The sequence below is a fragment of the Ornithorhynchus anatinus genome, chromosome 17, assembly GCF_004115215.2.
Source record: "Ornithorhynchus anatinus isolate Pmale09 chromosome 17, mOrnAna1.pri.v4, whole genome shotgun sequence".
NCBI classification, from domain to species: Eukaryota; Metazoa; Chordata; class Mammalia; order Monotremata; family Ornithorhynchidae; genus Ornithorhynchus; species Ornithorhynchus anatinus.
The window spans coordinates 16,503,451-16,530,023 of record NC_041744.1 but is presented as its reverse complement, the minus strand read 5'-3'; the positions used below and the strand labels follow the sequence as shown (position 1 = coordinate 16,530,023).

At 45.9% G+C, this 26,573-nt stretch overlaps 1 protein-coding gene across 1 annotated transcript; it reads right to left on the bottom strand.

The window, feature by feature from the left end:
* Nucleotides 1-385: 385 nt before the first annotated feature.
* Nucleotides 386-24,766, bottom strand: CLEC9A (C-type lectin domain containing 9A). Its single transcript, XM_029082523.2, has 7 exons — nucleotides 24,689-24,766; nucleotides 23,667-23,865; nucleotides 18,941-19,024; nucleotides 12,566-12,691; nucleotides 11,499-11,650; nucleotides 5,594-5,721; nucleotides 386-834 (listed from the first exon to the last, which is right to left on the bottom strand). Exons 1-7 carry the CDS (start codon nucleotides 24,764-24,766, stop codon nucleotides 681-683), a joined length of 921 nt encoding a protein of 306 aa, XP_028938356.2. The 3' UTR covers nucleotides 386-680.
* Nucleotides 24,767-26,573: the final 1,807 nt, after the last annotated feature.

Genomic DNA, 26,573 nt, shown 5'->3' with positions numbered 1-26,573 from the left:
TAAACCCGGGCTCTTTCCACTGAGCCACGCAGCTTCTCACCCACAAGGGGGCGTTGCAGGCCTGTGTCAGAGGCCTTCCTGGAACTGGGAAATCCCTGCCTTCCCAAAACATTGGAAAACCGGCTACCAAATTCCCTCCTCAAGGTCCTTTTCTCCTCTGTCGAACTGAAACAGCAGGAGCTCCTGGGACTGGTGCGGGAAAGGGAATCAGAGAGAGTGTAAGAGAAACCCAGGGAGAGAGGGTCCTCCCCCCTCTCCACTCCAGCAGACGGATCTCCCCACCCGGGACTCTCCGGGATCAGGCTCGAACACCAACCGAATCACCTCTGGACCCCATTGAGCATCTCATTCATGGGTGCACACAAGAGGTTATATCTGGCTTTAATTGAGAAGGAAATCAAAAATCTGAAAGGATAGAGAAGCAATTCAGATTAGGGTTTACTGACCCCATAAACATCTTTCTCTCTCTCACCCTCTGCTTTGCCCTTTCTGCCTCTTACATGGGCAGAAATAAATTCTCCCTCTCGCCCGAGCCGACCTTCAGACAATGACCATCAGCCACAATAGGATAAGAGTCGGTGGTTTGGATGGAGCAGGGATGGGGATGGGAGGTGGACAGTCCCACAGGACTAGCCCCAGGGGCCCAGCTGCCCTGTGATCCTGCTGGCATCTGGCTGGTGTCAGGGTGTTAATCCAGCTGGAAGTCCCCTCGCAGAGCTGGCACATTTTTCACAGATAAAATACTTCCATTTGCTGCAGCTTGCCGAGGAGAGTGCACCCCGGGTGAGGTGGCCACAGGCTTCCCCAGCTGACCAGGAATGCTGATTTGGCCATCTACAGGAAAGAAGTCAGAGTCAAAAGTCAGTTGTGTGTGTGTGAGAGAGAGAGAGAGCGTGCACAGGTGTCTAAATACGAATCCCGTTGTGGGTTTCATTTAGTTCAAAATAATCAATCAATGGTATTTAGTGTAAGCAGAGGACTGAATTTAGCTCTTGGGAAAGAAAAGTACGGCACAGTTGAAAGATTCCAGCCCCGCCTATAAGGAGCTTACAGTCTACATGGGACGACAACATTGAAATAAACTACGGATGGGGAAATAGTAAAGTATAAAGATATTGACACAGTCTTGTGTGACTGGCGTATCAATCAGTGGTATTTATTGAGCACTTTCTGAAAGCAGAACTCTATACAAAACACTTTAGAGAGTACAAAATGCTTAATGGGTATATAGCCAAGTGTGTAATCCACAGGGAGGAGAAAGCAGATAGGGGAAATGAGAGCTTAGTCAAGGCAGGGTTCTTGGAGATGTGATTTTAGAAGGGTTTTGAAGGTAGGAAGAACGGTGGACTGTCAGATTTTTCAGTTTGAATGTGGACATTCAGTTCCTTGGTCGAGCCAAGCTGAGAACCTCCCCCGAGGATCCTCTAAGAGATCAATCTGTTTTATTATCATTTTTATGAGAATCCCTTTGAACATACCCCATATTGTTCTCTCCCAAGTGTTTAGCATGGTGCTCTGCACTCAGTAAGCGCCCAGTAAATAAATGAGTGAATGAATATATAATCATGTATGTATCTGCTTAATGTATTTATTTTGACCTCCACAGTGGCAAATACTTGATTGTGAACCCCTTGAGGGACAAGATCCATGTCTAATTCCCTCTTGTGTATTCTTTCCCAGCACTTAGTACAGTGCTCTGCACAAAGAAAGTACTTAATACTATAACTACTATTTTATTTTTGTCTCCTCCACATATTTGACCACCCAAAAGGATAAAGGGATTTAAAGATGTGCAGAAGTGTTCAGGAGTTAGTCTCCTCTGAGATGTTTTAAGAAGAAAAGAACAATGCTGCTGTTCAATTTACAATGGACAAATTATTCACTAAACTTGTAAAATCATCAGCACAGTCAGGAGTACTGTGGCCTAGTGGAAAGAGAATGGCCCTGGGAGTCTCAGGACCTGGCTTTTAATCCTGACTCTGCCATGTGTCAGACCTTGGGCAAGTCATTCAACTTCTCTGAACCTCAGTTTCCTCATCTCTAAAATGGGGATTCAGTAACAATAATAATAATAATGTTGGTATTTGTTAAGCGCTTACTATGTGCAGAGAACTGTTCTAAGCATTGGAGTAGATACAGGGTAATCAGGTTGTCCCACGTGAGGCTCACAGTTAATCCCCATTTTACAGATGAGGTAACTGAAGCACAGAGAAGTGTGACCTAGAGTCACACAGCTGACAAGTGGCAGAGCTGGGATTTGAACCCATGACCTCTGACTCCCAAGCCCAGGCTCTTTCCACTGATCCACCTTCCCTCCCTCTTGAGCATTGTGAGGGAGAGAGACAGTCTCTAACCTATCTTGCAGCTAACCCAGAGTTTAGTAGAGTGCTTAACCATAATTCCGTCAGTTTCCTGAAACATTCAATTTACAACTCCTCCTTTAGGTAATGCTGTTACACTTTGCATCACTTTAACAAAGATTATAAAAGAGTTTAATTGATATTTATCATTACAGTAGCATTAGAATTAATTTCTTCATTTAAGCTCTCGATCCTGGTACCTCCTTCTCTCACTAGCTGACATTCTTCATTCCTCTGAAGCAAATCTATTTACTCTGCATCATTCTCAACAGTCCCACTTTTGACCCTCAATTCACACGCTTTCTCAGGCCTGGGATTCACTCTCCCCCTCTGTAAAAATGCCAATCCCCACCCATCCCCATCTTCAAAGCCCTACTTAAATTACCTCTCTTCTCTCTCCAAGTACTACCTCAGTGCCAGTTAAGCATTTTTGCATTTAACACCCAACTGATGCACTTCTGTTATCTCCCACGCCCTACTATTTAGGCACTTTCTGTTTTCATTTTTCTTTTCTTCTTTGTGTAAATTATTTTATCCATAATCCACACCCATCCCCTACTGAAATTACCTCTCTTCTCTCTCCAAGTACTACCTCAGCACCAGTTAAGCATTTTTGCATTTAACACCCAACTGATGCACTTCTGTTATCTCCCACGCCCTACTATTTAGGCACTTTCTGTTTTCATTTTTCTTTTCTTCTTTGTGTAAATTATTTTATCCATAATCCACACCCATCCCCTACTGAAATTACTTCTCTTCTCTCTCCAAGTACTATCTCAGCGCCAATTCGGGATTTTTGCATTTAACACCCAACTGATCCCCTTCTCTGTATCGTCTCACACAGCCTACTATTTAAGCACCAACTCATTTATGTTTTCATTTTTCTTTTCTTCTTTCTCTAAATGATTTTATGCTGTCTCCCCGACTCACTCCTTAAAGGTAGGGGTCATTCTTTTTATTCTACTGTTGTTTCCCAAGTGCTCAGTTCAGTGAACTGCACACAGTAGGCCCTCAATAACTACTCTGAATTAATTGCTTATTTCGTTCTACAACTCAATACACTCACTTTATTCCTCTAATCCAGACCAACTCTTGTCTATCTTGCTGCTAACCCTGGCCCAAGTCCTGCCTTTGGCCTGGAACTCCCTCCCCCTTAGTATCTGACAGACCAACACTCTCCCCTCCTTCAAAGTCTTATTAACATCACATCTCCTGGAGGCCTTTCCCTACTAAACCCTCATTTTCCCTGTTCCCTCTCCAGTCTGCATCACCCTTGCATGTGGATTTGTACCATTTATTCACCCCACCCTCAGCCCCATAGCAGGTATGTACATACCCAAAATTTATTTTAATGTCTGTCTCCCCTCTGGACTATAATACACCCTTCTTGGGCCGGGAAGTTGTTTACCAACTCTGTTATAATGTAATAATAATAATAATTATTATGGTATTTGTTAAGCGCTTACTATATGCTGAGCACTGTTCTAAGCGCTGGAGTAGTTAGGGTAATCAGATTGTCCCACATGGGGCTCACATTTTTAATCCCCATTTTTACAGATGAGGGAACAGAGAAGTTTAGTGACTTGCCCAAGGTCACACAGCAGACATTTGGCAAAGACGGCATTAGAACCCATGACCTCTGACTCCCAAGCCCATGCTCTTGCCACTAAGCCACGTTGCTACTCTGACTTCTCTAAGTGCTTCTTGTACCGTCCCAAGCACTTAGAACAGGGTTCTGCACACAGGAAGTACTCACTAAATATGATTTTTTAATTTTTATGGTATTTGTTAAGCACTTACTCTGTGCCAAGCATTGTTCTGAGCTCCGAGGTAAATACAAGATAATCAGATCGGGCACCGTCCCTGTCGACGTGAGACTTACTGTCTTAATCCCCATTTTGCAGATGAGGTCAGGGAGGCATAGACAAGTTAAGTGACTTGCCCAGGGTCACACAGCAGACAAATGGCAGAACTGGGATTAGAACAAGATCTTCTTGTTCCCAGGCTCTTGCTTTATCATTCAATTGTATTTATTGAGCAACTACTTTAATAATGTTGGTATTTTTTAGTGCTTACTATGTGTAGAGCACTGTTCTAAGCACTGGGGGAGATACAGGGTAATGAGGTTCTCCCACATGAGGCTCACAGTCTACATCCCCATTTTACAGATGAGGGAACTGAGGCACAGAGAAGTTAAGTAACTTGCCCACAGTCACACAGCTGCCAAGTGGCAGAGCAGGGATTCGAACCCATGACCTCTGACTCCCAAGACCGTGCATTTTCCATTGAGCTACGCTGCTTCTCTTTGCACGGAGCACTGTACTAAGTGCTTACCCTCTAAGCCACTCTGCTTCCCAGACTGATTGATTAAACGAGGATTAACCATCATTTTCCGTGGGAGCCTGCATCATCACATTGGAAGGAATTTCATATGACATTCCCGGAGGTACAGGAACGGATCCTACTTAAAAGCTCATAGGTGTTTGGGACAGAGAATCCCATAATGAAAATTATTCACACTACAACCACCCTTATAAGGAACAGAAACTGGTTGGATGTTGGTGTTTATCTTAAAACCAAAGCTTGTTCATCATTCTTTCCAAGAAACTCTGTCATTAGCATCTCAATCACTCGTCAGTGGCATTTATTGAGCGCTTACTCTGTGCTTAGAGTGTACCACAAACCCTCTAGGCTTTAAGTTTGTTTAGGGCCGGGAACGGGTCCACTAATTGTATTGTACTCTCCCAGGCGCTTACTGCAATGCTCTGCACCTAGGTAGTGTTTAATAAATACCATTATTGGGTAGGAAGTGCTGTTGGAAGAGCACAAAGGAGTTGGTAGATGTGGTACAATTCTTCCCTTTGCTCTAAAATCTTTTATTGGAGTTGAAATTCACACACACACACAAACACACATCCCTCTGAGTAAGGTGTCTTTACACTCCCTTCTTTTGAAATGCCTTGCCTCTTTTCAATCCTACAGTCCTCAGCTGCACCACTGATCCCCAGACACTCCCTTTGGGAAAGGACATTGGACCCATCCTCTCCCTCATCCCCGGACAGATTCCCTCACAACCCAACGGGGTAGAAGGGCCAAGGAGTAGGAAAATAAAAACGTGGTCCTTGTTCTGTGGAGTCAGGTGGAGTTGTCCGGGGGTCGTACCGACTTGTGGGAGTCTAATGGATAGAACGAAGGTCACCTCCACCCCCTCCCCAGATCTCCCAAGAACTCACAAGTCAGAAGAGGGAACGGTGCTGTCCCGCCAGCGCCAGTCTCCATAACATTTATCCTGCGTCAGCCCCACCCAGTAACTCCAGGAGGATCCTGTCTTCTTTCTTTCAATATTCCGGTTGATAAATGCCTGCAGGGGCAGGAGGGGAGCGGTGAGTGGAGCTTGGTGGATGAAAGCTAGGTGCCTGAGAGATGCCATATTCCCTTTGGCAGAGGTGGGTTTGTCAGCAAGTGTAGTTATTTTTCAGTCAGTCGTATTTATTGAGTGCTTACTTGGTACAGTGCTTGAGAGAGTACAATATAACAATAAAGAGGCACTTACCCTGCCCAAAATGAGCTTACAGGAGGAGACAGACATCACTGCAAATAAATACATTACAGCGATGTACATTAGTGCTGTGGGGCTGGGATGAATAAAGGGAGCAAGTCAGGGAGACTCAGAAGGGAGTAGGAGAAGAGGACAGGAGGGCTTAGTCAGAGAAGGCCTCTTGGAGGAGATGTGCCCTCGTTAAGGCTTTGAAGGTAGGCGGAGAGTAATTGTTTGATTTGAGGAAGGAGGGCATTCCAGGTCAGAGGCAGGACGTGGATGAGGAGTCGATTCATTCAATAGTATTTACTGAGTGCTTACTATGTGTAGAGCACTGTACTAAGCGCTTGGAATGTACAAATCGGCAGCAGATACAGTCCCTGCCCACTGACGGGCTTACAGTCTAATCGATGGTGAGAAAGGTCGGATCCAGGAACAGCGAGAAGGTTAGCATTAGAGGAGCGAAGGAGAGGTAGTCGGGGGCAAGGGGGTTGAGTGCTTTAAAGCCAATGGGGAGGAGTTTTTGTTTGATGGGGAGGTGGATGTGCGCGTTTCCTGAAGAGTGGGGAAAGATGTCCTGAACATTTCTGTAGAAAATGGCAGAAACTGTGCTCTTCAGAGGAGATGGGAAGCTGAGGGAGTGGAACCCAGGCTCCCCCAGCTTCTTAAAGGAAAGATGAATTTTCTGTTGGTTATTCCTTCCCGGGGCTAAGGACTCAGGGAGATAGATGTTCAGGCAGGGCTAACTCCCTCATTCTAGCTGAAATATCTTAGTGTGATAGTTCTTAAAGCAGTTACTCTGTGCCAAGCATTAATAATAATGAGGGGGTATTGGTTAAGCGCTCACCAAACTTGCCAAACACTGTACTACGCGCTGAGGTAGAAACTAGGTAACCAAATTCCTCACGAGGCTCCCGATCTAGGTCTCCGCCACATTTTTGCTGCGTGACCTTGGGCAAGTCACTTAACTTCTCAGTGCTTCGGTTACCTCACTTGTAAAAATGGGGATAAGCGTGTGAGCTCTCTGTGGGACAGGAACTGTGTCCAACCTGTTTAACTTGTATCTAACCTGGTGCTTAGAACAGTGCTTGGCACATAATAAGTGCTTAACAAGTGCCATTATTATTATTATTATTATTATTATTATTATTACTAAGTAGGAGCAAGAACAGGTATTGAATCCTCATTTTGCATTTGGGGTAACTGAGGTGCAGAGGAGTTAAGTGACTTGCCTAAGGGCACACAGCATGCATATGGAGGAGTCAGGATTAGATCCCAAATCCTTTGATTTCCAGTTTTGTGCTCTTTCCACCAGGCCACACTACTTCCATATTTTATTTTATTTTATTTTTTATGGTATCTGTTTAAGTCCTATGTGCCAGGCACAGTACTAAGTAAATTAATCAGATTGGACATACTTCTTGTCCCACATGGGGCTCACAGTCTTAATCCCCACTTGACAGATGAGGGAACTGAGGCCCAGAGATATTAAATGAAGTGATTGGCTGAAGGTCACATGGCCAGAATTAGAATCCAGATCCACTGGGTCCCAGGCCTATATTTTTTCCTTTTAGGTTTTTTTATCACTTTTAATGGTATTTGTTAAACTCTTATCTGTGCCAGACACTGTACTGAGTGCCAGGGTAGATGCAAACTAATGTCCCACATGGGGCTCACAATTAATCCGCATTTTGCAGATGAGGTAACTGAGACACAGAGAAGTTAAGTGACTTACCCAAGGTCACACAGCAGACAAGTGGAGGATTTGGGAATTAGAACCCAGTCCTTCTGACTCCCAGGCCCGTGCTCTCTCCAATAGGCCATGATGGTTCCAAAGGATTTGAAGCAGCTGCTAAACATCCACCTGAGCAGCCAGTGTGAGAAATCTATTTGAGGATTTGTTCTGCGGAGCAGTAGAGACAGGCACAACTGATTTTCCCCCTATCATTCCTCTTCACCCCCCCAAATACCATGGTGTAGGGGATGCAGTCAGAGGAAGGGGGAAAGTTTTCTACTGGTCTAGAGTGGGGCCAGGTCCTGTGGCATGGGGTGGGGGCTGAGACAGTGACCAGCCCCCTTGGAAGGGTTTTTTCCTAGGCAGGTGGTAGAGCTGGGAACTGGTAGGATGATCGGGAAGTCCAGTAGCCACAGCTACTTTCCATAATGAAAGATGAAGGAACACGTGAAAAGCATATTCCTATTTCTCAGATTCTTGATTTCTTTCCCTCAGGTTTCATTTTGGTTTCCTCCTTAGTCATTTCTGCTTGTTTCTAGCTTTGTTTGGAGCTTTATTTATATATATATATATGCACATATTTATATGCATATATATTTATATATATATTTATATATATATATGTAAGTAGCATAGCCTAGTGGAAAGAGTATGGTCCTGGGACTAATTCCGGCTTCTCCATGTACTTGCTGTTGTGACCTTGGGTAAGTCTCCTAACTCCTCTGGACCTCAGTTCCCTCATCTGCAAAATGGGAATTCATTTCCTGTTCTTCCTCCTACTTAGACCGTGAGCCCCATTTAGGCCCTGATTAGCTTGTGTCTACCCTAGTGCTCATTCGTACATTCAATCGTATTTGCTGAACATTTACTGCGTGCAAAGCTAAGTGCTTGGGAGAGTACGATGTAATGATAAACGGAGACATCCCCTGTGCACAGCGAGTCATGGTATTGAGGGGGAGTGAGACGTTAATACGAATAAATAAATTACTGATATGAGCATAAGTGCTGTGGGGCCGTGAGGATGGATGAAATAAAGGGAGCAAGTCAGGGTGACACAGAAAAGAGTGGGAAAAGGGGAAAGGAGTCATTAGTCAGGGAAGGCCTCTTGAAGGAGAAATGTCTTCAGTTAGGCTCTGAAGGAAGGGAGAGTGATTGTCAGATAGGAGGAGGGAGGGTGTTCCCGGACAGAGACAGGATATGGACGAAAGGTCGGCAGTGAGATAAATGAGATGGAGGTACAGTGAGACAGTTAGCATGTGGTATTTAGTAAGTACTTAACAAATACCACAATTATCATTTTTGTGCTGTAGTGGCTTTATGACTTTGTCGTCTTGATTCGTATTTCGCCTTGCCACTGATTTTTGCCAAGAGTTGGAAAAGACCAGCTAACCCTCTCTAGAGCAAACCTGAGGGAGCCGCTCTATAACAGATCATAAAGTGGGTAAGAGTGTTTCTTAAAGATATCAAACTTCATCACCAGACACTTCGCCCACACCTCCTGCCCACTTTAGCCCAGAGACTGGGGACGACTCAGCACAAACTTTCATTACCACAGAATTGACTGAAATACATGGCTGCCCGTGTTGGGAAATACCTAGACCCGCCCTAGCAACACTGAAACCGAGGCAGCCCGGTGCGGGTAGACACTGACTTTGGTATAAAGATAGTCTTCCTCAGGGCAGTTTTGTCCACGCTGACTATCACCGCAGAAGATTCGTTATATTTTTATGGGCGTAAGGCAAAAGAGATTGTTACATTCACACACACACACGTAATTTCACTGTCAACATCATCATCTTTGAAAATAAAGGATGGTTTCATACACACAGGAAGTTCTCTACCTAGGTTTTGTTTTAAGACTGAAGGAACAAGCAACTTTTCTATACACTCTATTTCATCTTTACAACTTTTATTACTCTTGCTGTATTTCTCAACTAAAATTGATTGATTACGCCATTTCAAGCTCATTGTGGAGGGGGAATGGATCGGCTTAATGTTATATTGTATTCTTCCAAGCACCTAGTACAGTGCTTTGCACACAGTAAGCACTCAATAAATAGGTTTGAAAAATGAATGTTTAATAATAATAATATTGAAATTTGTTAAGCATTTACTATGTGCCAAGCACTGTTCTAAGTTTAATCAAAATAGGATAGCAGACTTTCGGCTGTGTGACTGTGGGCAAGTCACTTAACTTCTCTGTGCCTCAGTTCCCTCATCTGTAAAATGGGGATTAAGACTGTGAACCCCACGTGGGACAACCTGATTCCCCTGTGTCTACCCCAGCGCTTAGAACAGTGCTCGGCACATAGTAAGCGCTTAACAAATACCAACACTACTTTCCCATTTTGTGGTCTTGTAGAAAAAGCACAGGCTTGAGAATCAAGGGACTTGGATTCTAATCCTGCCAACTCCATTCACTTCCTGAGGGGACACTCACTTAACTTCTGAGGGGAAAGTCACTTAACTTCTTTGTGTATCAGTGTCTTTACCTGTAAAATGGGGACTCAATGCCTGTTGGCCCTCGTAATTGGACTGTGAGCCCCAAATGGGACAGGGATCGTGCCTGAGCCATTTATTTGACCAGTGTTTTGCATGGTGATTAGCACTGAGTAAGCACTTAACAAATCCTGTAATTATTATTTAAAACATTGTTCCTATGAGATAATGGGTTATTGCTTGAAATATTTTTACTTACGATGCAGTTTTCAGGAATCAGTTTTGTCGTATTGGAAGACATCCTGTGTATATGCATACCAGAGTCTTTTTCCTCCATCACTTATTACATTTGTTGTTAGACGAGTGCAATTCACACATATTGACTTATTCATTTACTGTTGTATATGTATGTATATGTATGTATATTCTATATACAGTGAAAATATTTTCATTTCGTTGGCACCGTATTGCGTAAAAGCCTATTTTCCTTCATCCTGACTCGAATGTTGCAGATGAAAAATGGGGAAAGAAATAGGACAGTATTTTGGAAATCCTTGTCGTTAACCCAAAACACAAAATTTTTCAAACTGTAAACTTTCAACAATCTTTTTAGATTCTAAAATGTGTCTGGGTGACAGAAACATTTCTGGGGAATGTTTTATCTCTAGTCTGTTAGTTGCTGCCTAATGAAAGTATCTTCTGAGACTGTGTAAGCCTGGCTAGTAACGCTGGGTCCACAAAACACAAATTGAAGATGAGATTTGACAGTCGTCTCGATTTTTGAGACCGCCGTCATTATCTGCTTTGTTAATGATTATGGTATTTGTTAAGCACCTACTATGTAGCAAGCGCAGTTCTAAGCATTGAGCAAAGCTTCAAAGTCTGGACTAATCAGATGAAGCAGAAACGTGTCAAATAACCACTTCTTTGAGTTGCATAAATACCATCTAAATGACCTTAGGTAAATAATAGTAATAATAATTGTAGTATTTGTTAAGTGCTTACTGTGTGCCAGGCACTGTACTAAGCACTAGGGTGGATACAAGCAAATCAGGTTGGACACAGTCCTTGTCCCACTTGGGGCTCGCAGTCTTAATCTCCTTTTTAAAGATGAGGTGACTGGGGCACAGAGAAGTGAAGCGACTTGCCCATTGCCACTCAGCAGACAAGTGGCAGAGCTGCGATTAGAACCCACGGCCTTCTGACTTCCAGGCCCACGTTCTATCCACCACGCCAGGCTTCTTCGATTCATTTCTCTGTGCCTCAGTTTCCCGTCCTGGGGCCATTCTGCTTCTTAACATTGTTGGACTAAGGTGAAGTTTGGGCAGTGCCCATAACACTCTTAGGTTGGAAGAAAAGAATCTACTTCTCTATCTTCCCTTCCCCAGCAAGTTCCCCAACATGAGAGGCAAGAATTAGCCTTTACCAGCTCTTCTTTGCTGCCAATCTTCAGGAGCTCGGACTTCTCCTGCACGCAGAACTCACTGCTGGAAGCCCAGTTCTTCCACCCGTCAAAGAAGAGGTAACAGCTTTCTCCGTTCATTACCCAGGGTTCCAGACAGAGGCTGCAGTTGGATTCTTTGAATAAAAATGAGTCCCGTTACCTGCTGGCATTCCTGTATTTCAACTCTGTTGCTTCTCCCAGCCTAGAATTTGTTTGAGCGTCTGTCTCCCCTGTTCGCTTGTCAGCTTCTTGAGGGCAGGGGTCCTGCCTACGTATGCTATTCTACTCTCCCAAGTACTTAGTACAGAGTGAGAGCGCAATAAATGCCACTGATGGATTGAAAGTGGGCAAGGAAAGAGGCCTCTTTTTAATGTTTCAAATGGGGACCATTTTAGATGAGATAACCGCTTCACAGTTTCACTTCACAGAGTTATTACTATTAGTATGTTAATGAAGATTTCTTGTCATTTATGAAGTGCCTTTGGAAAGCTGAGCATTGAACACATGTAGAAATACTCAGAGTATTAGAATTGAATTGGTAATTATGAGCTTGGTCCAGGTGGGCACTACAAAAAAAAAAAGAGGGTCCTAGCACCATCTTGGGGACTCAGGGACAATTAATTTCCATCCTGACCCTACCCCTGACTCCTGGCCTGTTACTAAAACGTTATTTGCCCTCTCTCTGATCTCAGTCGATCCATCTGGGTTATGGGAGATTTATACAGCGGGGCAGCTTCTAACCAAGCCTTGGAAATCAGTAATCAATCAGTGGTATTTATTGAGTGCCTACTGTGTGCAGAGCACTGTACTAAGCACTTGCTCCCTTTGGGCAGGTAACATGCCTATCAACTCTGTTGTATCGTTCTCTCCCAGTGTATAGTACAGCGTTTTGCAAGCAAAAAGTGCTCAATAAATACCACTGATTGATTGGGAAAGCACAGTGAAAAATAGGAATTAGCAAACCAGTGCTGTGTCATCCTGTCCTCACTGCCCGATCGGCGTTTAACCCATTCACTTGGGGCTGCTTCTGTCCCCCGCTCGATCTTTACCTGGGCTAGTGGACATCTGGATCTGAACTTGGCACACCTGCAGCCTTTCAGAGCAGACACGCTGTTGAAGAGAGAGGTTTGCCAGGATTTCTTCCTGCTTGCCGATGAGTTCCGATGCCTGAATGACTTGAAACAGAACCCAAAACAATCCACCTGATCCTGCAAAGATACTAAATCTCCTTGCCTGACCAAATCACAAGAAATCAGACTTGGTGGTCTCTAAGGAGGCTTCAAACTGTTCCCCTGCTGCCAGGAAAGGTTGCTCACACATCATCCTGGCAAACTGGAATCTACCCTATTTTAAAAGATTCCCCAGAAAAGGTGGTTCCATGGCTCTGGCTGTTTTCATTAAAATCACATCTCCTCCAAGAGACCTTCCCCATTTAAGCCCTCATTTTCCCTACTCCGTCTGTGTTACCGTTGTACCCTATATTAGCCTCCCCCTCAGCCCCACAGCATGTATGTGCTTATAGGTAATTGAGTTTAATATCTCCCTCCCCCTCTAGATTATGACCTCCTTGTGGGAAGGGGACATGTCTACCGATCCTGCGGTTCCACGGCTCTGGCTGTTTTAATTTCCTGGTTCAGGGCTCGGCACACAGTAGGTGTTCAATAAAAACACAGATCGATCGATCGATCGATCGGTGGCACTCTGATCTTCCAAGGCACTTCAAAGTTTGGTGGACTTTCATTGGATTGTGTATGGCAACACCATGTGTGAGGTCATTAGAGAAGCAGCCTAAGCACGTGCTTGCGAGTCAGAGGTCATGGGTTCTAATCCCGGTTCCGCCACTTGTCAGCTGTTAAGATTAGACTGTAATCTGTTAAAATTGGACTCTAAACCCGTCACTGGGCAGGGAATGTCTCTATCTGTTGCCGAATTGCACATTCCAAGCTCTTAGTAGAGTGCTCTGCACATAGTAAGCGCTCAATAAATACTACTGAATGAATGAATGAACTATGTGACTTTGGGCAAGTCACTTAACTTCTCTGTGCCTCAGGGACCTCATCTGGAAAATGGGGATTAAGACTGTGAGCCCTACGTGGGACAACCTGTTTACCTGCTATCTAACCCAGTGCTTAGAACAGTGCTTGGCAAAAAGTAAGCGCTTAACAAGTACCATCATTATTATTATAATAGGTCACACTCTGGTGAAACTAATTTAGGTGAATCATTCAGTCACATTGGATTAGAAGGATGAGCTAATTTCCCTGGCTAAATGGGACCAACCCCTAATCAGGTCACAATAATAATAATAATAATAACTGTGATATTCTTCAAGCACTAACTATGGGCCAAGCACTGTACTAAGCTCTGGGGTTGAGCATAGCCCTTGTCCCATATGGTACCATCAATCTAATTAGAAGGGAGAAGTTATTGGATCCTATTTACAGCTAAGGAAACTAAGATAGAGAGAAGTGAAATGATTTGCCCAGGGTCATACAGCAGACAAGCAGCAGAGCTGGCATTCAAAGTAGGGTCCTCTTAGTCCCACACCCATGATTTTTTCACTATGCCATGTTGCCGAGAAGGGTCTAAGCCTCTGTTCATCATCGCCAGTGTAAAGAGAAAACCATCTCAATTTCAAGCAGTGACACCCTCGGAGTATAGTGGATAGAGCATGGGCCTGGGAGTCAGAAGGTCATAGGTTCTAATCCCAGCTCTACCTCTTGTCTGCTGTGAGATCTTGGGCAAGTCTCGTCACTCTTCTCTGCCTCAGTTACCTCATCTGTAAAATGGGGATTGAGACTGTGAGCCCGATGTGGGGCAGGGATTGTGTCCAACCCGCTTTGCTTGTATCCACCCCACTGCTTAGTGAAGTGCCTGGAACATCATAACAACTTAACAAATACCACAATTATAATTATTATTCTATTCACAAATAGAATAAAAAAAATGTAATTGCATGCTCAATCAAGTATTCGTATCTGTCAGTCATACTTATTTAGTGCTTACCATGGACAAAGCACTGTACTAAAACTTGGAAGAGTGTAATATAGCAATATAACAGACCCTTTCCTTGCCCAAAGCAAGCTGACAGCTTATGTACACAACCGCTAAGGATGAGCATGAAGAGGGGAAGACAAGAAGCTTCAGAAGATTCAGGATGTTGATAAAGTCAAGTCTAAGATGGAATTTTTAGGGGCCTTTTGAAGGTGGGAATGGTTGAGGTGAAGGAGATTTGGTTGGTGGTAAGGGAGTGATATGAGGGAGGACAGGGAGGTGGGCAAGTTCAGGGCAGAGTACAGCCAGGCTTGAGAAGAGCACCAGGGGAGTATCAGGTGAGGTGAGCTAATAATAATAATAATAAAAATAATAACTGTGGTATTTGTTGAGGGTATACTATGTGGTGAACACTCTTCTGGTCATTGGGGTGGATCCCGAGTACTTGGGTCCCATGTGGGGCTCAGTGTTTAAGTAATAATAATAATACTAATACTAAAGAAAACACTTGTTAATTGCTTACTATGTGTCAGGCACTGTTCTAAGCTCAAGGGTAGATACAAACTAATCAGGTTGGACACAGTTCTTGTCCCAGCTAGGGCTCACAGTTTTAATCCCCATTTACAGTTGAGGTAACTGAGACACAGAGAAACGTCACTCAGAGGACAAGTGGCAGAGCCAGGACTAGAACCCAGGTCCTTCTGGCTTCCAGGCCCATGCTCTAGAAGTTCTATCTTTCTCTGTGACTCACTTATCTCATCTGTAAAATAGAGATGAAGATTGTGAACCCATGTGGGACAGGGACTGTGTCCAACCTGATTAGCTGGTATCTACCCCAGGGTTTAGTACAGTGGCTGGCACAAAGTAAGGGCTTAACAAATACCTTAAAAATGCCAGGTGAGCAAGTCAGCTCCCCAAGGAGCGAGTGAAAAGCGATACAGAGAATGGGATTCAGAACAGAAACTTGTGTCCACCTGTACTAGGGGATGAGAGGGTGATGGAGTTTAAAGCAATGAGGTTGAGACGGAAAAGTCAACCAGGTAAGTGGAGACCAAGGCCAAGTACCATGTTGGTGAAGCCAAGGTTTGAGAAGGTTTCCAGGGATTGGTCATCAGTGTTGAAAGCACCAAACATTCCATTAGCTCATTAGGCTACCTCATCTGTAGTGTGGTCTCAGTGGAGTGAAAGGGGAGAAAAATTGTAAAATATTTTACAAATGCAGATTGTAAAGGGTCAAGAAGAGAACTCGTGAACAGAAAATGAGGGCAGAGGATGTAAACAATCAAGTCAAGGAGATGGACAGGCCTAGGAGCAGCATGGTGCAGTGGAAAGAGCACGGGCTTTGGAGTCAGGGCTCATGAGTTCGAATCCCAGCTCTGCCACTTGTCAGCTGTGTGACTGTGGGCAAGTCACTTAACTTCTCTCTGCCTCAGTTCCCTCATCTGTAAAATGGGGATTAAGACTGTGAGCCCCATGTGGGACAGCCTGATTTCCCTGTGTTTACCCCAGCGCTTAGAACAGTGCTCTGCACATAGTAAGCGCTTAACAAATACCAACATTAAATGAGATGGGGTGATAGTTGGAAGATTCAGTGAGATGCAGAAAACCTTGAGCACTCTTGAAGCAGGGAAGGGAAGGAGTCATTGTAGAGTGGGAGGTTGAAAAATGGCAAGAAGTCAGGTGAGGAGGGAAGAAGCAAATGTTTTAAGAGAGGAGAGGCTCTGAGGTCTGAGGCACAGATGAGGGGGATGGATTTGGTGAATAGTCAAAAAACGTCCTCTGGAGAAGAAAGTAGCCCAGGGGTAGGAGTGGGGTAAGGAGGTAAGGATAGATGTTGTGGAAGGAAACAGCAAAAGGTTTTTATTTTACTAACAGAGAAGTCAGGTAGGTCATCAGGAGTTAAACAGGGATGTAGTTAGGGTAACAGAGGATAGTAATAATAGTAATGATTATGGTATTTGTTAAGCACTTACTATGTTTCAACCTCTATTCTAAGCACTGGGGTAAAAATAATAACAATGTTGGTATTTGTTAAGCGCTTACGATGTGCAGAGCACTGTTCTAAGCACTGGAGTAGATACAGGGTCATCAGGTTGTCCCACGTGAGGATCACAGTCTTAATCCTCATTTTACAGATGAGGTAACTGAGGCACAGAGAAGTTAAGTGCCTTGCCCACAGTCACACGGCTGACAAGTGGACAAACCGGTATTTGAACCCATGACCTCTGCCTCCCAAGCCCGAGCCCTTTCCAATGAGCCACGCTGCTTGTCTTCTCTTCTCATACAAGGTAATCAGGTTTCCCATGTAGGGGTCACAGTCTTAATCCTCATTTTACAGATGAGGTAACTGAGGCTCAGAGAAGTTAAGAGACTGGCCCAAAATCACACAGCTGATAAGTAGCGGAGCTGGGATTAGAACCCACGTCCTCTGATTCCCATGCCTGGGCTCCTTCTGAGAGGAGTTTAAAGGTTTGGGATATTTGGGGAGGGTTGTGGGAGTCATTGAGGGAGGTACAGCAGGTGGGCTGAGCAGAAGAGAGGGCTGAGTTTCATAGCATAATTTGCCCTCTGGTTTTGGTCGAGGGTGTTCAGGTCCACAGCCTTCGTTCGTAGAACCTACACAGGTCCCTGGAAAGTTGATCGTTCACAGAGAAGAGAACCTCAGTCTCTGAGTTATGAACCAAAGAATCACAGTGCCCTTTTTGCTGAGGAAGAACACCTATTCTCCTCTTCCCAAATGAGTGCAGAGAGCTCTTAAAATACCAGTTTCTAATACAGAAACTCTGCTCGTTCCCATCTTTTGCACACTGGGAGCTGAGTTTCAGACAGAAGTAATATCGATTCCACAGCTCCTCCCGCTACCCAAGAGTTCCTCTTCAGGTGAAAATCAAAGCTCCCACCTCTTCCTCTCTGCCCGCAGGAAGTCCCTTGCATAGATTGATGTAACCTCACATAACACTTTTCTGAGGTCTGAAAGGGTGTTGATTCCAGGAACTGTTTGGAAACCGAGACCTAGGCAAGCTCAGAGCAAGGCCCCAGGCAGAGGGAGAGGCAGATAGAAAAAAAAAATCAAATAGAACAGAGTGTGTGAAACTTTCCCAAGCTCTCATTCATTGCGAGAAACTACCCATCCTGAAAAAGAAGGAAGAAACAGATCAGGAACCAGCCTGCACGCCCTGAGAGCAACAGAAAGGGTATCGTGCCAGGAGATGCTAGCGTCTGGGAAAGCGTAAACCTGGAGCGATAATCTCTCGAGACCTCTTCTGCTCTGACTCTGTGCTTACAGCAGAGAGTAATCTGGGATCTTGCGAAAGCCATTTAACTTCTCTGTAAAATGGGAATTCAGACTGGGAATAATAATAATAATAATGTTGGTATTTGTTAAGCGCTTACTATGTGCAGAGCACTATTCTAAGCGCTGGGGTAGATAAAGGGTAATCAGGTTGTCCCACATGAGGCTCACAGTCTTAATCCCCATTTTACAGATGAGGTAACTGAGGAACAGAGAAGTGAAGTGACTTGCCCACAGTCACACAGCTGTCAAGTGGCAGAGCCGGGTTTCAAACCCATGATCTCTGATTCCCCAGCCCGTGCTCTTTCCACTGAGCCATGCTGCTTCTCTAAACCCTTATGTGAGACAGGGACTTTGTCCAACCATTAGCCTGATTAGCTTGTATCTACCTGATTAGCTTGTATCTACCCAATACAAATAACTGCCTTTAACAAAGAGAGCTGGGGAGAAAAATAATAATAATAATAATGGCATTTAAGTGCTAACTATGCGCCAAGCACTGTTCTAAGTGCTGGGGTGGATACAAGGTTATCAGGTTGTCCCAGATGGGGCTCACAGTCTTAATCCCCATTTTCCAGATGAAGTAACTGAGGCACAGAGAAGTGAAATGATTTGTCACACGGCTGACAAGTGGCAGTGTCAGGATGAGAACCCTTGACCTCTGACTCCCAAGCCCGGGCTCTTTCCACCAAGCCACGCTGCAGACCAGGTTGTGGGCTTGAAGGGATGGAGGGGGTCGGGGATGAAAAGCCAATAGAGCAACATTTCTTCATGGAAAAGCACAACCTTTGCCAAGGCGGGGATCCTTCTTCCCCAACACCCCAATTTCTCCCCCTACTTAGTGAATTGCTGAACCCTATCTGGGCAACCCAACACATTGGTAACATTAATTCGCCCCATAGCAAAAGGATTTTTATTTGAATGTGTTTGCTCAATGCCGCACAAAAGCACTTCGCTGATTTAACCACCTTAGGTCCTATGTAACGGTGGGCTATCGGTAGCCACGCAAGGCCTGGATGCGTTCTGGTGACGTGTTTGGTCCCGGAACGGTCAATGCTACCAGATAGCTATCAGACGGGCTATCTGACACCCGGCTGAATCATCATGGACGTTCCTAACTGGTCCTGAGAATACTTACCCTTGAGGCTCAGGATGACAGTGGAAGCCAGCAAAGGCAGGCAGAAGAGCCAAGACATCACCGTAAGAAGCCGCCACCACGTTCCTAAAACCAGAGTGGGAGATGATTCAGTGGAGTTGGAGGAGCTAGAAGGAAAAGCAGGGGAGGCTCAGGCAAGATTTCCAATAAAGCCAGAAGACGAGTGTCCCTGGGGAATTATCATGAGCCTCTGGAAACTGGAGACTGAAATTCCGGTGGGATGGAAAAAAAAGGCACTATCCTACATTTGCAGCTCTTTGACACATTAATCGTAGTATTTAGTGAGCACTTTCTGTCTACAGAACATAATACTAAGCACTTGGGAGAGTGTATTGGAGCTGTATGTGCTCTAATTTTTTTTTTTTAATGACATCTGTGAAGCACTTAGGGTGTGACAGAGAAGATCTCCTCCCTCCTCGCAAGTGCCACCCCCTCCACCTGCGCCTCGGACCCCATTCCCTCTCACCTTATTAAAACCATCGCCCCTGCCCTCCTACCTTCCTTAACTTCTATTTTTAACCACTCAATCTCCAATGGCTCCTTCCCCGCTGCCTTCAAACTTGTCCACATCTCCCCCATCCTAAAAAAACCCGCTCTTGACCCCACTTCCCCCTCCAGTTATCGCCCTATCTCCCTACTACCCTTCCTTTCCAAAATCCTAGAACGAGTCATCTACAATCGATGCTCAGAATTCCTTAACTCCCATTCTCTCTTAGACCCCGTCCAATCTGGCTTCCGTCCCCTCCACTCTACCGAGACTGCTCTCTCTAAGGTCACCCGTGACCTCCTTCTTGCCAAATCCAATGGCTCCTACTCCATTCTAATCCTCCTTGACCTCTCTGCTGCCTTTGACACTGTCGACCATCCCCTCCTCCTCCATACCTTATCTCACCTTGGCTTCACGGACTCCGTCCTCTCCTGGTTCTCCTCTTACCTCTCTGGCCGGTCATTCTTGGTCTCCTTTGCTGGCGCCTCCTCCCCCTCCCATCCTTTAACTGTTGGAGTTCCTCAAGGGTCAGTTCTTGGCCCTCTTCTGTTCTCCATTTACACTCACTCCCTCGGTGAACTCATTCGCTCTCACGGCTTTGACTACCATCTCTACACAGATGACACGCAGATCTACATCTCCGCCCCTGTCCTCTCCCCCTCCCTTCAGGCTCGCATCTCCTCCTGCCTCCAGGACGTCTCCACCTGGATGTCAGCCCGCCACCTAAAACTCAACATGAGCAAGACTGAGCTCCTCATCTTCCCTCCCAAACCCGGTCCTCTCCCAGACTTCTCTATCACCGTGGATGGCACGACCATCCTTCCCGTCTCTCAGGCCCGCAATCTCGGTGTCATCCTTGACTCGTCTCTCTCGTTCACCCCACACATCCTATCCGTTACCAAGACCTGCCGGTTTCACCTCTACAATATCGCCAAGATCCGCCCTTTCCTCTCCACCCAAACGGCTACCTTACTGTTACGGGCTCTCGTTATATCCCGGCTAGACTACTGTGTCGGCCTTCTCTCTGACCTCCCTTCCTCCTCTCTCGCCCCGCTCCAGTCTATTCTTCACTCCGCTGCCCGGCTCATCTTCCCGCAGAAACGATCTGGGCATGTCACTCCCCTTCTTAAACAACTCCAGTGGTTGCCTATCAACCTCTGCTCCAAACAAAAACTCCTCACTCTAGGCTTCAAGGCTCTACATCACTTTGCCCCTTCCTACGTCTCCTCCCTTCTCTCTTTCTACCACCCACCCCGCACGCTCCGCTCCTCTGCCGCCCACCTCCTCACCGTCCCCCGGTCTCGCCTATCCCACCGTCGACCCCTGGGCCACGTCCTCCCGCGGTCCTGGAACGCCCTCCCTCCTCACCTCCACCAAACTGATTCTCTTCCCCTCTTCAAAACCCTACTTAAAACTCACCTTCTCCAAGAGGCCTTCCCAGACTGAGCTCCCTTCTCCCTCTACTCCCTCTACCACCCCCCCCTTCGCCTCTCCGCAGCTAAACCCTCTTTCCCCCTTTCCCTCTGCTCCTCCACCTCTCCCTTCCCCTCCCCACAGCACTGTACTCGTCCGCTCAACTGTATATATTTAATAATGTTGGTATTTGTTAAGCGCTTACTATGTGCCGAGCACTGTTCTAAGCGCTGGGGTAGACACAGGGGAATCAGGTTGTCCCACGTGGGGCTCACAGTCTTAATCCCCATTTTACAGATGAGGGAACTGAGGCACAGAGAAGTGAAGTGACTTGCCCACAGTCACACAGCTGACAAGTGGCAGAGCTGGGATTCGAACTCATGAGCCCGGACTCCAAAGCCCGTGCTCTTTCCACTGAGCCACGCTGCTTCTCATTTCCATTACCCTATTTATTTTGTTAATGAATTGTACATCGCCTTGATTCTATTTAGTTGCCATTGTTTTTACGAGATGTTCTTCCCCTTGACTCTATTTATTGCCATTGTTCTTGTCTGTCCGTCTCCCCCGATTAGACTGTAAGCCCGTCAAACGGCAGGGACTGTCTCTATCTGTTGCCAACCTGTTCATCCCAAGCACTTAGTACAGTGCTCTGCACATAGTAAGCGCTCAATTAATACTATTGAATGAATGAATGAAAGTATGTCGAGCACTTTTCTAAACTCTGGGGTAGATAAAGGGTAAAGCTGGGCCTGCCATTTCCCCTATCTCTAATTCATTTTCATGTCCAGCTCTCCTACTGGGCTGTAAGCGTATGCAGCTTGGCTCAGTGGAAAGAGCGCGGGCTTGGGAGTCAGAGGTCGTAGGTTCTAATCCCAGCTCCGCCGCTTGTCAGCTGTGTGACTTTGGGCAGTCACTTCACTTCTCTGTGCCTCAGTTACCTCATCTGCAAAATGGGGATTAAGTCTGTGAGCCCCACGTGTGACAACCTGAGGACCTTGTACCTATCCCAGCGCTTAGAACAGTGCTTCACACATAGTAAGCTCTTAACAAATACTATTGTTATTATTATATGGACAGAGAACAACATGGAGCCACATGGATATGAGCTTGTTGCTATTTTCCTAGGATCCCCTTGGCTAATCCAGCCCCGTTCCGCGATCAGCACCAGGGTTCGGATGATCCCGTGTGAGCCATTCAGAGTTTCCCCGTGCCCAGCCTGATCCAAGCGGGACTGGGCCCTTCTTACGGTTCAGAGCTAGGCTTCTCTGAGGCTCCGACGGGGTCCACCGAGGGAAGGGGGAGGGGGAGAATCCCATGGGCCCCTCTTCCCATGAAGTTGAAGACAAAATTTCATCAGCCTGCAGGCAATTCTCTTCTGCTCTTCGGTTCTTTCCTTCCTTTCTTCACTCTGTCACCTGCTTTCCTCCTCTGCCCTGCACGGCTCATCCGCAATTGATCGATTCTAGCCATCTGAGCTCCCCCCTCCCAGTCCTTTGAGTTTAGAACTAGCTCCATCCCTCTTGGCAGTTTCATAATGTAAGTGCCTAGCAGGTAGGGGTGAAACTTCTACAGCTCACTTTGTACAGGGCCCAGCATAGAACAGCTGGAACCGTCAGAGGCTGACGACAACAAGCAAGGGGAAGATCTCACGTGCCTTAGAGCATCTTGGATCCTGTTCCAGAGCACCCTAGAGCCTGCTATCACCTCAAAGGTGATAAGGTAAGTTCCCTCCATCCTATATAAACTGGGGCCTGCCCTTTGTCCACTAGCGGAACAGCCCTGCAGGAAGTTTAGAGGGTGGAAAACAAAAATATTGATTGGCCATCTGGAGAGCAGAGAATGGGTAGAAAGCTGTACTGGCAAGGCAACGGAGGTTCCTTGAGTTCGGTTCTTGAGGGGATAGGCTCTTGCAGAGGGATAGAGAAAGGTGTCAAAGGGTAAAATGACCCATTCCCTTCCTGCCATAGTCTCTCACATGGGGAATCTGGGTGTTTGCAAGACTCCTTAGAGCACCTTTTTAGAGGGAGTACAAAATACTGGAAAGATGGGACCATTTCCTTGCACCGCAGCTCGAGTAGATTGTTGGTCCCTTGAGGGCAAGGATTGTATCTCCCAACTGATTTGGACTCTCCCAAGTATTTAGTACAGTGCTCTGCACCTACTAACTGACTGACAGAGAATGAAATAAAAGAGAGATGGGAATCGAAGCTCTCTGATTCCCATCCTAATACTTGTCCTTAAGTCTCCACTGCCCCACTGTCTCCCCCTCTGTAAATTCATTGTGGGCAAGGAATGTGGATGCCAACTCTGTTATAATAATAATAATGTTAGTATTTGTTAAGCACTTACTACGTGCCAAGCACTGTTCTAAGCGCTGGGGTAAATAGAAGGTAATCAGGTCCCACGCTGGGCTCACAGTCTTAATCCCCATTTTCCAGATGAGGTAACTGAGGCACAGAGAAGTTAAGTGACTTGCTCGAAGTCACACAGCTGACAAGCGGCCGAGCTGGGATTAGAACCCATGACCTCTGACTCCTAAGCCCGTGCTCTTTCCACTGAGCCACACTGCTTCTCTGTTATACTGTGCTCTCCCAGGTGCTTAGCCCAGTGCTCTGCACACAGTAAGCACTCAGTAAATGCCACTGATTCAGTCAGTCCTCGTGCATAATGAATAAACATTCAGGCTGAGCGGGTCATCCTAGCAGATAGCGGTGACTGTTCTCACCGCCTGACCCCACCTTCAACCCCCTAATGGAACAAAAACACAAGCCCTGTAACTCCGCTATTATGCACCCTTGGAAAAATTACCTGTCTTCAGGCTAGGTCTCGTCACAGGAGGTGGGTCTGGGGTAACCCAGTACAAAGAATCATAGGTGCCCTGGTCTTGCATGGCCTCCAAGTAGCCACACTGCCTGCCCAGATGGAGGTCCGGAACGATGAGAGAGGCGGGTGGTTCTGGCAGGATGGCCGAGTCAGCAAAGGGCCGCAGAGGGGGCGTTGCTGGGAGCTGAAAATGAATGAAGGGGTCGACGAGCAGTCTGGTGGCCAAACTGAGCTGACGGAGCCCCTCCTTGCGGCGTGTTGTTTCCTGTTTTCACCCCTCCTCTCTTCCCGAATCGCTTTGACTCTCGTCTTGGATTTTTAAAAGGGTAAAGGGGCCATGATGTGGCTGAAAATATGAGACCAGCTCCACCTCTTCTGGATGTAGGAGGACAATCACAGCCGATGCTCAGTCACGTGGTGGGAACTCTTTTCTGGTCCTATCATCCCTGAAGCAACGTTCATTTCATGTATATATTTTAATGGTATTTGTTAAGCTCTTGATGTGTGTCAAGCACTGTTCTAAGTCCTAGGTAATCAGGGTAATCAGGCTGGACACTGTCCCTGTGCCACGTGGGGTTCACAGTCTAAATACTGAATCCCCATTATACAGTTGTGGAAACTGAGGCCCAGAGAAGTTAAACGACTTGCCCAAGGCCTCACAGCAGTCACGTGGCAGAGGAGGGATTAGAACCCAGGTCCTCTGACCCTTAGGCCATGATCTTTCCATTCGGTCATGCTGTTTCATTTATTATTCATTTATGTATTTCCCTACTTTTTTGTTGTCTTTTTCATTTACATCAACTTGCTTCCTTTTCAGCTATGTATGTTTGGCATTGCAAATCCACCCATCTCACCCAGTAGTTGGTTGATTTCTCTGTTTATAAATAATTGTTTTCTTCCTGTTCGGAAACTCTCTGAATGCAGAGATCATGTCATTTACTTTTATTGTATTCTTCAAGGGCTTTGTACAGAATTCTGGGCTCTTACTAAATATTATTGATCATGACAATGATGGCAAGCTCCTTCAAGATGTAGACATCTTCTACCGACATTCTTGCAATTGTTCGCAAATGAAGATTAGCCATTGCAACACTCTCTCTATGACCTTCCATTAATCAGTGGCATTATTTGGGCATTTACTGTGTTTGAAGTGCTCTAATAAGTGCTCGTTGTCATGTTGTGAATCAAGCAGCAGCCCCGAGCAGTTCAAAATCTTCATTGTGTTATTATCACATCACTTATTAAGTGCCCCCAGGAGCACAGTCTAGATTGGGCTATAAAGAACGTTACCCCTGATTTCTAGGAGCTGCGATTCCGATGGGGCAGAGAGTTTGAAAAGGAGAGAAGCAGCGTTGCCTAGTGAATAGAGCAGGGACCTGGGAGTCAGAAGAACCTGGGTTCTAATCCCAGGTCTGCCATTTGTCTCCTCTGTGACCTTGAACAAGTAACTTCACTTCTCTATACCTCAGTTACCTCAGCTGCAAAAATGTGAATTAAAACTGGGAGCCCCGTGTGGGACATGGACTGTGTCTGATTAGCCTGTTATCTACCCCAGCACTTAGTACGGCCCTTGGCACATAGTAAGCATTTAACAGATACCATGAAAAACAAAAAGGGGAGAGAATATTACTAATAATAATGGTATTTGTCAAGCACTGTTCAAAGCGCTGGGCTAGGTACAAGGTAATCAGATTGTCCCACCTGGGGCTCACGGTCGTAGTACCCATTTTATAGATGAGATAACTGAGGCACAGAGAAGTTAATTGGTTTGCCCAAAGTCACACAGCAGAGAGGCGATGGAGCTGGGATTAGAACCCACATATTATGACTCACAAGTGCTCTTTCCACTAAGCCTCGCTGCTTCTATTAAAGAGTATTAACACAGGAACCATGGAGGAGGTGAATTTTAATCTGGTCCTAAGCTTCTTGCAACCGTATTTCATCATGAGCAAGGCCAAATTAGCTGAATGCTGGACTCGAGCAGAAACTTCTATCTCAAGAGAACCCCTCCGTGCGCTATGTGATGCGGATAACACTGTTTGCAGTACAACGTAAAGGTGTTATCACATAGTGTCTCACCTCTCCTACTTTTCTCTAACCCTAACCCGAAACCTTCCCCTTTCATCCCACCCATTTTCTCCCCCTTTGCTCTTCCAGACCCCCAAACCCTTGACCCTCAGCTCCTGGCAAAAAGCCAAGGCCACCAAGACCACCGGGTCCGCTGACAGGTTTGGGGTAGAGATGTCAGTGAACCCCAGTGATCTCCCACAAGCATTCACTGACATCCTGCTGCCAAGCCTGAGGGTAGGCTAACAGGAAAACTGGGAAGGAGAAGACTTGTAAACACTCTGCGGATGGGCAGCGTGTCTACCAACTCCATTGTATCGTACTTTCTCAGGCCCTTAGTTCTCTGAACACAGTAAGTGCTCAGTAAATATTACCGATTAATTGATTGTCGAGTCTAATGACTGGATAGTGAAGTGACTTGTCCGAGGTCACACGCCAGGCAAGTGGCAGATCTGGAATTAGACTCCCAGGCGCTTGCTCTTTCCTTGAAGCTACACTGCTTCTCATCTAGACAAATCCAGTGACAGAGCAGTGACTATTTTTCCTTCTCTACGTGGAATCCCAAATAGAAATTAAAAGGGTTTAGGGAAGATTTTTGCTCATCTAACTGTGCCGTTAGGCCCTCGCTCCCAGCCCCCGGAGGCTCCCCACGCTACTTTGCCTAACATCTTGGGATGTTTGAACATCGGAATTGCCATCTGGCTTTCCAGTTATCCCTTTTCCTGGTGTCAGTGGAGGCCTGGGCCCAGGGGTTCTTTGGGGCCCAACCCCTGCGATATCACCCAAGGAGAGAACAATTTGCCAATTGTTGTTGAAAGAGATCAG

Bases quoted from the DNA above. Each gene is read 5' to 3' on its own strand.
- CLEC9A (XM_029082523.2), bottom strand. From the start codon at position 24,766: ATGGCTAATCTTCATTTGCGAACAATTGCAAGAATGTCGGTAGAAGAT. The intron at 23,866-24,688 runs GTCATGATCAAT...ATTCATTTTCAG, and splicing joins TGAAGGAGCTTGCCATCATT to CTCCCAGCAACGCCCCCTCT. The intron at 19,025-23,666 runs GTAATTTTTCCA...CTCTGGTTTTAG, and splicing joins GAGACCTAGCCTGAAGACAG to GAACGTGGTGGCGGCTTCTT.